The 15,147-nt window shown below is 43.4% G+C and overlaps 1 protein-coding gene and 1 pseudogene across 1 annotated transcript; one reads left to right on the top strand and one right to left on the bottom strand.

The window, feature by feature from the left end:
- The first annotated feature begins 2,627 nt into the window (after window positions 1-2,627).
- Window positions 2,628-4,072, top strand: LOC123995934 (trace amine-associated receptor 1-like). The gene has a single exon (XM_046299594.1). It carries the CDS (start codon window positions 2,628-2,630, stop codon window positions 3,669-3,671), a length of 1,044 nt encoding a protein of 347 aa, XP_046155550.1. The 3' UTR covers window positions 3,672-4,072.
- Window positions 4,073-9,878: 5,806 nt separating this feature from the next.
- On the bottom strand, window positions 9,879-14,567 carry LOC123995529 (annotated as a pseudogene).
- Window positions 14,568-15,147: the final 580 nt, after the last annotated feature.

Genomic DNA, 15,147 nt, shown 5'->3' with positions numbered 1-15,147 from the left:
CATATGCAGCGTTTACCGTGAGTGCAGTCTCCGCTAAAGTGGAAACACGGCCTTTAAGTATGCAAAGGCAGCAGCTACACTTACTGGGATCCAAACTGGAACAAAACATCAGAACAAAACAATAGGCCGGTCCGGACCAAATCTGAACCAAACATAACTTTCTTGGGACATTGAAATCAAGGCCGGTCCTTACTGCACCAAAACAAAGGACTTTGCTGTTGGTCCGTGCTTAGTGGGATCTCAAGCTGTTATGTTATCCAGAATCTAATGCCTCCTGCACCATGCATCCTTTGCTCACATACATCAGCTCCACATGCTAACTCACATGTTTATAATGTCTCTGGCACCATCTGTTGAAATGTTTCACCTGGTGTTTATAGCCATAGATCGATATGAGGCTGTGTACAATCTACTTCGCCATTCCACCAAGATTACTATACCAATTGAATGGCTCATGGTATTTGCCAGTTGGGCCATTTTGCATTGTACTCCTATGGCCTACTATCTTAAAAGACAAATGTAAGTGACCTGGATACATTCCTTGCACCCATATACAGCCTGGGAAGTCTGAATATTTTCTTTAATACACTGTGGGGCTCCATAGACACATTTTTCCCCATGCTCTATTATGGGGAGTTTGTATACCAGAACACGTTTGGTTGCAAAATAACATGTAAGAAAGACTGAAGAAAGATTTTTTTAAATCCTTTGAGGGAGGTAGAGGCATGGTGTCTCAACGGTCAGAGCGAAAAGCAGCTAAAATATTAGGCATTGTGGTGGGTGTTTTCATCTTTTGCTGGCTGCCTATCTTTGTTACTGTCATAGTTGATACATACAAACATTAGCACACCTGCCATTCTATTTGAAGTGTTTATCTGTCTGCGTTACTTTCATTCTACTGCAAATCCAATCATCTATGCAGTGTTTTATTATTGGTTCCAAAAACGTCTTCATCTTATTGTCACATTGAAAACACAAGGAACCTTTTTGGAGGGGCAGACTGATGTGCCAGGTAATTTACTTCCCAGAAAATAGTCTTTGTTGGATTAATGTCAATAAATGTATGTGGCTTAGTGGCTGTATTTTTATTTGTTTTACCTAAGCAATGACATGCACGCACTGAATAGTGTGTTTTTAAACCCTATTTGCACGGGACTAGTATTACTAGAGAACATTGGTTATGTAATTATTAACCAGAATTTCTGTTCTTCCAGAGAATGATTCGGACCGGATTAGTGTTTTCCAAACTACCCCCCTGTCATTCTTACCTTTTTTCAAACTGATAGTTATGACGGAAGCCTGCAGGTTTCTTTTTACGCGTGTAGATAATGTATTTCAACAAGTTTAGGGCTAGGCGACAACAGGGCAACAATGATAACTTGAGTTTGGTTCCCACGTTTCGCAACCATCTTTGGTATAGTGTCGCCATAATATTTGAATTGAGGAAGTGTGATCATAATCGTTAGCATATTTTACATTTTAAATGCCTCCCCCCCAAACGTTTAGGTCAGTTGTATGCTGCTTTGCAATCTATTAACAGCAAGGGTCACATTAAATAGGGGAAATGTGTTTTACTGATGCATTTGTCAATTCACACGCACAAAACATGAACAGAAGCATTCACTGCGCAAGTTGATACATGTAGGCCCTTCATATATCTTATGCGCAGTACTTCGTTCAATTTATCGAATCAGTTCATGTTTTCTTGCTAAAACCACAAACATTTCTCTCAAAACACAGGGATGTCGATTTGCAAGGGACTAGTGTTATCAGAGGACCTTGGAGTTTCTCCCCCCAAAAAACAGTAGGTTATTCTGTCTGAAATGTTTACTCTCCTGCCAAGTAAAAATTTCTAGCATTACAGATTAAGACGGGACTAAAATTACAGATGTGGTGATAAGTGCTTGTGCACATAATTACATTACCCGACCTCCCCCAGTAAACTGAATAGAAGCATTTAAGAAATATATTTTGCATATTCTACTGCTCTCTATATTTGCCTTTCTTTTTGTGTAACAATGTTTGACTTAAAATTCTGAAATTGAGTCCATTATAAAATGGCATGATACTTGTCAAGGTTTTACAATTATCCACAATGGTGTTGAGGGGAGTGATGACAACCATATGACATCATCAGTTTGAGTGCCCTGTAGAGTTGAATGTAGAAATGTCTGATTGGTCAAAAGGATATTGTAATCACCATTATGTTAATAGACTATAGGTACAAAAGCATGAGATTCAAGTTCAGATTTTTGTATCACATTGTGACCAGAGAAAAGGGATTCACATGTGATGCATCATCTGCATGGCTGAGAGGTAAGTTATGATGAAGCACCATGAAAACAAATCATACTTGCTGAATTGGAAACATTTACATTGAATGTCACACCTTTAGAAATGGAAAAAGCATGTCCCTTTGGGTGTTTGTGAAAATATTTCCAATGAATAAGCAACAGTAATTTAATAGATTTTACTAAGTGACAGTATACTGTGGTGAAGAATACAGCATTTCATGTTTTTGTATTAAACCATGCATAATGTAATTTCCAAAATGTAATTGTTTAAAATGTATATTACTAACTAATGTGACAATCATTTCATTACATTTTTTCCAGATTCTTTCAACAATGACAATGGAACCAGGAATCAGTCTCAGCAAGGCTGATATTGTTGAGAATATATTTCAATGTTTTGAATCAGTGAATGGGTCTTGCAAAAGATCAATCTTTCCTCCAACAATACGAGTATTACTTTATCTCTTACTTGGCTCAATGTCTGTTCTCACAGTGTGTGGCAACCTTCTTGTAATCATCCCCATCATTCACTTCAAACAGCTCCACACCCCAACCAACTACCTCATCCTCTCTCTGGCTGTGTCAGACCTTCTCTTGGGGGTTTTAGTGATGCCTCCCAGCATGGTATATTCACTGGAAAGCTGCTGGTATTTTGGAGATTTATTCTGTAAAATCTACACCAGCACTGATGTCATGTTGTGCACTGCATCCATTCTTAACTTGTGTTTTATTTCTATTGATAGGTATTATGCAGTGTGTCGCCCTCTCCTTTATAGAACTAAAATAACTGTTCATGTTGTTCTGATTATGATGCTGGTCATCTGGACTGGTTCTGCTATAGTAGTGTTTGGTATGATATTTTTGGAGCTCAGTACTTGGGGCATGGAGGAATTTTACTATAATAACCATAACTATAATGTTGCCTGTGAGGGAGAATGTATTTTCTTTCAAAACAAAGCATCGAGTACTGCGTCTTTGGTTCTCTCATTCTACATCCCAGGAGTAGGGATGCTTAGCATCTACCTAAAGATTTTCCTTATAGCACAGAGACAGGCACGCTCAATTCAGGGTACAACCAATCAGAACTCAGTAGGCAAATCACAGAGGAAGGCCACCAAAACACTTGCTGTCATTATGGGGGTATTTCTATCATTCTGGACACCCTTTTTTGTCGTCAACTGCATTGATCCTTTTATTAGTTACTCTACACCACCCGTTTTGTTTGTAACATTTGTATGGATTGGCTATTTGAATTCAACAATTAATCCCATGGTGTATGCATTCTTCTACAGTTGGTTCAGGAGGGCGTTTAGAATGATCATTTCTGGTAAAATATTTCAACCTGACTCTTCAATAATGCAATTGTTTTCAGAATAAATATGGCCAAATCTAATACTGACAAAGAAGTGTGACACATATGTGCCTTGCTCTCAGTCCTTTATTCAACAATATCAGACACAGGTGTGTAGGTTTAAAAAAGTACAATCCAGTTGAATTTAGCTCTATACTCCAACATTTCAGATCAAATATTTCATATGAAGTGACAGTTCAGATTGTCACATTTTATTTTACGGTATTTTTTATACACATCTGTTTTACTGTTTTACTGTTTAGAAGTGAATGCATTTAATGAGTACGTTTTTAATTTGATCACACTTTCTTTCTGAGAATGTTCCTGCATAGAAGGAAATGCAAAATTGTAGTGTATTCGAGTTTTAAAAAGGCTTCTAAAGTTTCTAATTTCCACTTAGATTTTTTGTTATGGCAAATAAAATATCAGCCCATACAAAGTGTCCATTCATTATAATCCACATTTCTTGTTGCTGCTGAATCTTTTTCCTGCTGTAGCAAAATATCCTACATCTGTGGTCCCTTGAATTTGAAGGTGTCATAAGTATTCGGTCAAATTAATTTATAGTCTGTTACATTTTGTCAAAAATGTAGTATTTGGTCCCATATTCCTAGCACACAATGACTGCATCAAGCTTGTGGCTCTACAAACTTGTCTGGTGCTTTTGCAGTTTGTTTTGGTCGTGTTTCAGATAATGGTGTGTAATAAAAAGCGTGAGCTGGCGCACACCCAGAGAAAATGATTTAGTGTAGAGGTGCTGACTAACGGTAAATAAACTAGAAAAACAAAGAGAGTCGCACACTCAATATGTATAAATTCCCAGTAATTGAATGGGTCAAAATGTAAATGTGTTGCCCGATAGAAATGAATGGTAAATAATGTTGTGTGTCATTTTGGAGTCACTTTTATCGTAAATAACAATAGAATAGTTTCTGAACAGTGCCGTTTCTAGGAATAAGAGACAAGCAGTCGGTTAGGGGCCCCCCTTAGGTAAGGTAGTCTACCCAGCTATCTAAACATTGAAGTAATCATGGCAAAATGACTGACCGGTCACGCAATCCAGATCTCTAGGGGCAGGCGTTATCAACGCGGTCCCGTAAAAAAAATTTTTTTAAAGGAATATTAAAAAACAACAGATTGGAATAATAATATTTAGAGGGTATAGTACAATACAATGTAATAATATGAATCTACAATGCACGTTCTTAACCCTGGGCAACATGGGCCTTGGAGGTTTACAAGGTTTAGTAGTATCCACAGTACTCCACCAATTATCCATGTTTCAACTAAAATCTTCTTGTATTATTTTTGTACAAAAATACACTAATTTAAAGCTACAATATGTAACTTTTTGAGGCGACCCTACGAAATTCACATAGAAATGTGATTTATAGATCTGTCTTTCGCATTGAAAGCAAGTCTACGAAGCAGTACATCTGTTCTGTGCGCGCTACTTCGCTGCTTCCCTTTAAGTTTTGTTTTTGCTTCTTTTCCTTTTGGTTTTGTACACCTGCTTCAAACAGCTGAAAATACAATATTTTTGGTTATGGAAAATATATTTCACTGCTTGTTTTGCCCCATAAACTGAAATTAGGTGAACTATTAGAATTTTAGCAACCAGGAAATGCTTAGGGGCCCAAAAAAGCTAGAAATAGTCCTGTTTCTGAACACTTCTACATTAATGTGGTTGCTATCATGATTACAGATAATAATGAATTAATCGTGAATAACGATGAGAGAGAAAGTCACAGATTCTCAAAGATCATAACCCCAAAACACGCTTACCTCTCACAATTACCAATAAAAAAAGGGGAGGTTAGCATGTTTTGGGGGGGTTATGATCTTAGTTACTCTAATGTTTTCACTCATCGTTATACAAAATTCATTCCTGATTATCCATAATCATGGTAGCATACACAATGTAGAAGTGTTCAGAAACATCGCTTCTTATTTACAATAAAAGTGACTCCCAAAATGACACAATACAATATTCATCATTCAGTTCATATTGGAGTAAAACACAATCAAACAACCAAAACAAACTGCAAATGCAGCCAACAAGTTTCTAGAGCCACAAGCTTGAAGTATCAAATCAAATTTTATTTGTCACATACACATGGTTAGCAGATGTTAATGCGAGTGTAGCGAAATGCTTGTGCTTCTAGTTCCGACAATGCAGTAATAACCAACAAATAATCTAGCTAACAATTCCAAAACTGCTACCTTATAGACACAAGTGTAAGGGGATAAAGAATATGTACATAAAGATATATGAATGGGTGATGGTACAGAGCGGCATAGGCAAGATACAGTAGATGGTATTGAGTGCAGTATATACATATGAGATGAGTATGTAAACAAAGTGGCAAAGTTAAAGTGGCTAGTGATACATGTATTACATAAAGATGCAGTAGATGATAGAGTACAGTATATACATATACATATGAGATGAATAATGTAGGGTATGTAAACATTATATTAGGTAGCATTGTTTAAAGTGGCTAGTGATATATTTCACATCATTTCCCATTATTAAAGTGGCTGGAGTTGAGTCAGTGTGTTGGCAGCAGCCACTCAATGTTAGTGGTGGCTGTTTAACAGTCTGATGGCCTTGAGATAGAAGCTGTTTTTCAGTCTCTCGGTCCCAGCTTTGATGCACCTGTACTGACCTCGCCTTCTGGATGATAGCGGGGTGAACAGGCAGTGGCTCGGGTGGATGTTGTCCTTGATGATCTTTATGGCCTTCCTGTGACATCGGGTGGTGGAGGTAGGTGTAGGTGGTGGTAGGTGTAGGTGTCCTGGAGGGCAGGGAGTTTGCCCCCGGTGATGCGTTGTGTAGACCTCACTACCCTCTGGAGAGCCTTACGTTTGTGGGCGGAGCAGTTGCCGTACCAGGCGGTGATACAGCCTGACAGGATGGTCTCGATTGTGCATCTGTAGAAGTTTGTGAGTGCTTTTGGTGACAAGCCGAATTTCTTCAGCCTCCTGAGGTTGAAGAGGCGCTGCTGCGCCTTCTTCACGATGCTGTCTGTGTGGGTGGACCAATTCAGTTTGGAGGAACTTAAAAACTTAGTACCCTCTCCACTACTGTTCCATCAATGTGGATAGGGGGGTGTTCCCTCTGCTGTTTCCTGAAGTCCACAATCATCTCCTTAGTTTTGTTGACGTTCAGTGTGAGGTTATTTTCCTGACACCACACTCCGAGGGCCCTCACCTCCTCCCTGTAGGCCATCTCGTCGTCGTCATTGCATGCTAGGAATATGGGACCAAAATATGGGACCAAAATGGTAAAACAGATGTGTATAAAAAAATACCCTCAAATAAATTGTGACATTCTGTACTGTAACCTCAGATGAAACAATCTTAAATCCAAAATGATGTAGTATAGAGCGAAATGTTTTAAAAAATGTAGCTTCACTGTCCAAATAAATACGGACAGACAAACCATCTTCTTCAGTTGAGCACCTGTCAGTTTTGCAGAGAAAAAGATTAATGAGATGGATAACTCATTCCAGGTGATTCAGTACTGATACGTTTTCATTTGTTCACATTCATTTGTATTCAAGAGCACAAAAATAACATGTGCAGAACATACGATATAAAACTCTGCAGTATGTTCATAAGAGCGTGATGAGGTTCACATACCAATATTAAGGCCTATATACTGTCCCACCTACAGTAGATATACAAAAACAAAAACTCAGAGTTATACAAGATCCTTTCAGAATTCTTGTTTTAGTTGAGCCGTTCTCAATAGTGCTGAAGGAGACATTTGAATCCCTCTCAAATGGCCTTGGAATATACTCCAAGGAGCCTTGGTTTCCTACAACACCGTTTTTCTGGTCTCACTCATTGCAAAGGAATACTTGTGCTGATTATTCATCAAATGAACATTCAGAGCTCTGCTTTGCTGGTGTTCTGATGATGGTGAACTCATCACCCACCAACATGTCAATCTCGACTTGTCTGAATTTGATCTACTTCACCCGGATCGTCCCTGCCCAGTGAGCACCCTACATCTGGATGAAGAGGAACATCAAAATAGTCATCTACTGGGCCCTGTTTGTCGGCAGCATGTTCTCTCTGTTATATCTTGATGTAGATTTAACATCATTAGTTGACCATCTTGACAATATCTCATGAAATACTAACAGCACTTATACATCAACGAATGGCACTGCTGCTGGCTCACCAAATGGACTGTATTACACAAAGGAGGCATGTCATTATTTGAGAAGTATCTACTTCTTCTCTGGTGTCTGTGTTGTGGAGGCAGAGGCACAGAAACTCACATTAATACCTTAGTCAGAGAACACTGTGAAACTAAGAATTGATGCTATAACTAGCAATCATTATTGGAAAGGTGGCATCCTATGACAGTGCCACGTTGAAAGTCACTGGGTTTTTCAGTAAGGCCATTCTACTGCCAATGTTTGTCTATGGAGATTAAATGATGGTGTGCTCAATTTAATACCTGTCAGCAACGTGTGTGGTTGAAATAGCCAAATCCACTCATTTGAAGGGGTGTCCACATACTTTTGTATACAGTGGAAGTCAGAAATTTACATTTTAATTTTAATTTTATTTAACCAGGCAAGTCAGTTAAGAACATATTCTTATTTTCAATTACGGCCTGGGAACAGTGTGTTAACTGCCTGTTCAGGGGCAGAACAACAGATTTGTACCTTGTCAGCTCGGGGGTTTGAACTCGCAACCTTCCGGTTACTAGCCCAACACTCTAACCACCAGGCTACGCTGCCGCCCCTTACACCTTAGCCAAATACATTTAAACTCAGTTTTTCACAATTCCTAACATTTAATCGCGGTAAAAACTCACTGTCTTTGGTCAGTTAGGATCACCACTTCATTTTAAGAATGTGAAATGTCGGAATAATAGTAGAGAGAATTATTTATTTCTGCTTTTATTTATTTCTGTAACGTTCGTCGTCTTCCTCTGATGAGGAGTAAGAGAGATCGGACCAATTTGCAGCGTGGTAAGTGTCCATTTTAATAAGACAAAACTGAACACTACAAAAATACAAAATAACAAACAAAACGGTCCCGTGTGGCACAAACACAAACATGGAAAATAATCACCCATAACTCAAAAGTGAAACCAGGCTACCTAAATATGGTTCTCAATCAGGGTCAACGATAAACAGCTGCCGCTGATTGAGAACCATACCAGGCCAAACACAGAAATCCCAAAACATAGAAAAAGGAACATAGACAACCCACCCAACTCACGCCCTGACCATACTAAAACAAAGACATAATAAAATAACTAAGGTAAGAACGTGACAATTTCATTATATTCGCAGTGGGTCAGAAGTTTAAATTACAGTGAATTAGTATTTGGTAGCATTGCCTTTAAATTGTTTAACTTGGGTCAAATATTTTGTGTAGCCTTCCACAAGCTTCCCACAAGAAGTTGGGTGAATTTTGTTCCATTCCTCCTGACAGACCTGGTGTAACTGAGTCAGGTTTGTAGGCCTCCTTGTTTTCACATGCATTTTCAGTTCTGCCCACAAATGTTCTATAGGATTGAGGTCAGGGTTTATGATGGCCACTCCAATACCTTGACTTTGTTGTCCTTAAGCCATTTTGCCACAACTTTTGGAAGTGTGCTTGGGGTCATTGTCCATTTGGAAGACTCATTTGCGACCAAACTTTAACTTCCTGACTGATGTCTTGAGATGTTGCTTCAATATATCCACATAATTTTCCTGACTCATGATGCCATCTGTAATATTTGTGTTGTGGAGAAATGACCAGGCAGGAGACGGGAGTACAGTTAGTTGTCGTTTAGTCAAAAACCCCTCGTGCTCTACAGTTCGCGGCATTCCAGTGTGCATGTGCATTTCCTATTAAGTGTAGTAACGTAACACTGCCGTAATGCATTACTGCTTAGTAACAGCAAAGTAACTAATATAAACAGATGTAGATCCCAGATACTACACTCCTCCCCCATAGTGTTTAACTCCCAGAGAACAAGGTAAATATGTTAGGTAACTACTAATGCAATATCTGAACAATGCATTCTTAAACATTTTGCAACTACTGGGTTGAAGCAGACTTTTCAGAGCCCAGCACAAATCCAGGGGATTATTCTGCCCCGAAGATGGAGTTTGTGTCCTAATAACTAACCCAGGTAATGTCCTTTTTCTTTCCTTTTATCTAGGACATATTAAAGTGTTTGTTTTACTGTCCGTTACCTCCTTAACCAGCTCAACTCACAGGTCAAGCTTTTGAGGTGCAGGCTCTGTCTCTCCCGTACGTCCACAGTCAGGAGAATAGTCCTGGGGGTCGTTATTGTTCTTGTTCTCTCGGCAAGTCTCTGGACCGTAGCAGATGATCCACATGAATGTTGACCTGGCGATGACCAATTTGGACTTGGTAAGTCAAAGGTCCTCTGCGTTGCAAGATCACACCTGAGTTCCACAGGCGCTTGGGGTGTCTGAAATCACGTACCATCACCCTCTCTTCCTCTTTGAATTCTCTGACAGTCTTTGAGTGTCTGTCATGAGCTTTCTTCTGCTGCAGCTGGTGCTTTGCCACAGTGCTTGACAAGTCTGGTTTCAACAATGTCAGGCGGGTACGTGGTTGGCGTTTCAGAAACAGTTCAGCTGGTGTACATTCCGTTACTGTGTGTGCGGTGTTACGGTAAGTAAACAGGAACCGGGGAAGCCTTTGGTGGATGGGCACAGACTAAACTTCGAGTCTAGTCCAGGCCTTCTTAAAGGTTTGCACGGCTCTCTCCGCTGCTCCATTTGATGCCGGATGGTAAGGTGGTGACAGGATGTGCCTTACTCCGTTGTTCTTGAGAAACATTTCAAAATCGTTTGATGTGAACGGGGGGGCATTGTCCGATACGAGCTTCTTGACTAGTCCAAAGGATGCAAACAGGTGTCTGAGAAGAATGATGGTCTTCTCAGCTGTGGTCAGTTGAGTAGGGAACACTTCTATCCACTTGGAATGGACATCGACGACAACAAGGATATGTTGCTTGTCAATCTCGGCGTAATCCACATGGATGCGTTCCCAAGGTGTAGCAGCCCAGGACCATGGATGAAGAGGTGCAGCAGCCCAGGACCATGAATGAAGAGGTGCAGCCGCCCAGGACCATGGATGAAGAGGTGCAGCAGCCCAGGACCATGGATGAAGAGGTGCAGCAGCCCAGGACCATGGATGAAGTGGTGTAGCAGCCCAGGACCATGGATGAAGAGGTGCAGCAGCCCAGGACCATGGATGAAGAGGTGTAGCAGCCCAGGACCATGGATGAAGAGGTGTAGCAGCCCAGGACCATGGATGAAGAGGTGTAGCAGCCCAGGACCATGGATGAAGAGGTGCAGCAGCCCAGGACCATGGATGAAGAAGTGCAGCAGCCCAGGACCATGGATGAAGAGGTACAGCAGCCCAGGACCATGGATGAAGAGGTGCAGCAGCCCAGGACCATGGATGAGGAGGTGCAGCAGCCCAGGACCATGGATGAAGAGGTGCAGCAGCCCAGGACCATGGATGAAGAGGTGCAGCAGCCCAGGACCATGGATGGAGAGGTGCAGCAGCCCAGGACCATGGATGAAGAGGTACAGCAGCCCAGGACCATGGATGAAGAGGTGCAGCAGCCCAGGACCATGGATGAGGAGGTGCAGCAGCCCAGGACCATGGATGAAGAGGTGCAGCAGCCCAGGACCATGGATGAAGAGGTGCAGCAGCCCAGGACCATGGATGAAGAGGTGCAGCAGCCCAGGACCATGGATGAAGAGGTGCAGCAGCCCAGGACCATGGATGAAGAGGTGCAGCAGCCCAGGACCATGGATGAGGAGGTGCAGCAGCCCAGGACCATGGATGAAGAAGTGCAGCAGCCCAGGACCATGGATGAAGAGGTGCAGCAGCCCAGGACCATCTATGAAGAGGTGCAGCAGCCCAGGACCATGGATGAAGAGGTACAGCAGCCCAGGACCATGGATGAGGAGGTGCAGCAGCCCAGGACCATGGATGAAGAGGTGCAGCAGCCCAGGACCATGGATGAAGAGGTGCAGCAGCCCAGGACCATGGTTGAAGAGGTGCAGCAGCCCAGGACCATGGATGAAGAGGTACAGCAGCCCAGGACCATGGATGAAGAGGTGCAGCAGCCCAGGACCATGGATGAGGAGGTGCAGCAGCCCAGGACCATGGATGAAGAGGTGCAGCAGCCCAGGACCATGGATGAAGAGGTACAGCAGCCCAGGACCATGGATGAAGAGGTGCAGCAGCCCAGGACCATGGATGAGGAGGTGCAGCAGCCCAGGACCATGGATGAAGAGGTGCAGCAGCCCAGGACCATGGATGAAGAGGTGCAGCAGCCCAGGACCATGGATGAAGAGGTGCAGCAGCCCAGGACCATGGATGAAGAGGTACAGCAGCCCAGGACCATGGATGAAGAGGTGCAGCAGCCCAGGACCATGGATGAGGAGGTGCAGCAGCCCAGGACCATGGATGAAGAGGTGCAGCAGCCCAGGACCATGGATGAAGAGGTGCAGCAGCCCAGGACCATGGATGAAGAGGTGCAGCAGCCCAGGACCATGGATGAAGAGGTGCAGCAGCCCAGGACCATGGATGAGGAGGTGCAGCAGCCCAGGACCATGGATGAAGAGGTGCAGCAGCCCAGGACCATGGATGAAGAGGTGCAGCAGCCCAGGACCATCTATGAAGAGGTGCAGCAGCCCAGGACCATGGATGAAGAGGTGTAGCAGCCCAGGACCATGGATGAGGAGGTGCAGCAGCCCAGGACCATGGATGAAGAGGTGCAGCAGCCCAGGACCATGGATGAAGAGGTGCAGCAGCCCAGGACCATGGTTGAAGAGGTGCAGCAGCCCAGGACCATGGATGAAGAGGTGCAGCAGCAGGCTTGTTGTGTACAGCTTCACAAGGTGTAGCAGCCCAGGACCATGGATGAAGAGGCGCAGCATCAGGCTTGTTGTGAACAGCTTCACAAGGTGAGCAGCCCAGGACCATGGATGAAGAGGCGCAGCAGCAGGCTTGTTGTGAACAGCTTCACAAGGTGAGCAGCCCAGGACCATGGATGAAGAGGCGCAGCAGCAGGCTTGTTGCGAACAGCTTCACAAGGTGAGCAGCCCAGGACCATGGATGAAGAGGTGCAGCAGCAGGCTTGTTGCGAACAGCTTCACAAGGTGAGCAGTGGCCTACATGCTGTTGAATGTCCTGATCCAGTCCAGGCCACCACAGATAACTGCGAGCGAGTGCTTTCATTCGAGTGATCCCTGGATGTCCCTCATGCAGGTCAGATAGCAGTCTCCTCTGGAATTTGTGAGGTACCACCACGCTTGATCCCCACAGAACACACCCTTGATCAGTGGACAACAGGTCTTTCTTGTCGATGAATGGACGAAGGTTATTGTCATTTATGAAGGTTGGCCAACCGCCTAATGTTAAGTCCAAGACTTTGGAAAGCACTGGGTCTTTCCTTGTTTCCTCTGCTATGTCAGAAGCAGATATGGGCAGTTCATCAATGAGAGAGATCTGGAAGACTGCTCTATCATCTTCACTGTCGGAGTCACTATTGCATGGTAGTCTTGATAGTGCATCAGCATTTGCGTGATCACTGGATCGTCTGTACTCAATCTCGTAGTCGTAGGCTAACAATATCAGAGCCCAACGTTGTATTCGAAGTGCAGCAAGGATTGGTATAGCTGATTTTGGTCCAAGGATGGCCAACAGAGGCTTGTGATCTGTCAGTAGTTGGAACTTCCTTCCGTAGAGGTATTTGTGAACTTCTTCACTCCGAATATTATGCTCAGGGCTTCCTTCTCAATTTGAGCATAATTTTTCTCACTTGGTGAGAGAGTCCTTGATGCAAATGCAATAGGGTGTTCTTCACCTGACGGTAGAACATGTGAGATGACGGCTCCTACTCCGTATGGAGATGCATCACACGCGAGTCTCAGCTTCATCTCTGTGTTATAGTGGGCAAGCCACTTGCTCTTTAGCAGACGCTGTTTGCAAGTCTTGAATGCTTCTACGCATTGTGGGGACCAATTCCACTTTGTATCGGCCTGCAGCAGTTGGTGAAGCGGATGCAACAATGTGGACAAGTTTGCCACAAACTTTCCGTAATAGTTCAGGAGCCCCAAAAATGACCTCAGCTCTGAGATATTTGTGGGTGCTGGTGCGTTTACGATTGCTTCCACCTTGCTGTTGGTTAGGTGCAGGCCTTGTGCATCAATCTTGTATCCGAGATACTCCACTGAGTCATGGAGGAACTCACACTTGCTGCATTTCATTCTCACTCCGTATTTCTCCAGTCTTGACATCACTTTGTCCAGCACTACAAGGTGCTCTCCAATGGTTGGTGCTGACACGAGGATGTCGTCCATGAAGCACACAACATGGTCTATACTGTCCAAGATCTGATCCATTGTTTGTTGGAATATCGCTGGAACTGTCAAGATTCCATAGGCCAAGCGATTGAATCTGAATAGCCCCTTGTGTGTATTGATGGTCAGATACTGTTCTGACTCCGGATCCAGCTTCAGTTGATGATAAGCGAATGCCAGGTCCAGCTTACTGAAAACCTACCCACCAGCTAGAGTGGCAAACAGATCTTCAGCTTTTGGTAGTGGATATTCCTCTGGTAGTATGCAGCGATTTACTGTGACCTTGTAGTCACCGCACATTCTGACGGTCTTGTCTTTCTTTGGGACTACAACAATCGGAGCGGCCCAGTCGCTCCTCGCTACTTTCGTTATTATGTTATTCTTCTGTAGGCGGTCCAGTTCTTTCTCTACGGCTTCCTTAAGAGCATAGGGAACTGGACGTGGTTTGTGAAAGATAGGCTTGGTTCCTTGCACTCTGACTTTTGCTGTGAAGTCTTGTATTTCACCGTAGCCATCTTTGAAATGTTCTTTGTGCTTCTCCAGCATGTTAGTGAGTGTAGCCTGACTCACTGGTTTGTCATTTCTCAGACTGAAGATTTCTCCCCAGTTCAACTTGATCTTTTGTAGCCAGTTTCTGCCTAGCAAGGCTGATTGTCTCCTTCAACAATGACAAGCGGTAGCGTCCACTCCTTCCCCTCATACCGGACTGGTACCTGGATCTGCCCTAACACAGGAATAGTGTCACCAGTGTGTGAAGAAAGGCGGATGGACGCGGGCTGAAGAGGGCACTCTTTCAGTTTGTCTTTGTAGAGTCTCTCTGGAACCAGAGATACAGACGCTCCGGTGTCCAGCTGCATTTTTATTGGTTTTCCCACTAACTCCATGTTGAGATAGATTCCATCTTTTAGTTGTTGAGCCGTGTACACTGTGAACAGTTCCAATACTGTTTCAGTTGTACCTTCCCCGTCTTGTGCTGCGTCTGACACTTTGTGCGCTCTTGCCATGCGTTTTGAGGCTTTACACACTCTCTGTAAATGTCCAAACTTTCCACAATTGTGGCACTTTTCCTTTTGGAATCGACATTCACTGTGCTGATGATTATCTCCCCCACATCTGTAGCAACTTG

The sequence above is a fragment of the Oncorhynchus gorbuscha genome, linkage group LG14 (assembly GCF_021184085.1).
Source record: "Oncorhynchus gorbuscha isolate QuinsamMale2020 ecotype Even-year linkage group LG14, OgorEven_v1.0, whole genome shotgun sequence".
Taxonomy (NCBI): domain Eukaryota; kingdom Metazoa; phylum Chordata; class Actinopteri; order Salmoniformes; family Salmonidae; genus Oncorhynchus; species Oncorhynchus gorbuscha.
The sequence above is the reverse complement of the archived record's forward strand: the minus strand, read 5'-3'. Positions and strand labels throughout refer to the sequence as shown.

Excerpts from the sequence above, each read along its gene's own strand:
- LOC123995934 (XM_046299594.1), top strand. The coding sequence starts at position 2,628 with ATGACAATGGAACCAGGAATCAGTCTCAGCAAGGCTGATATTGTTGAG.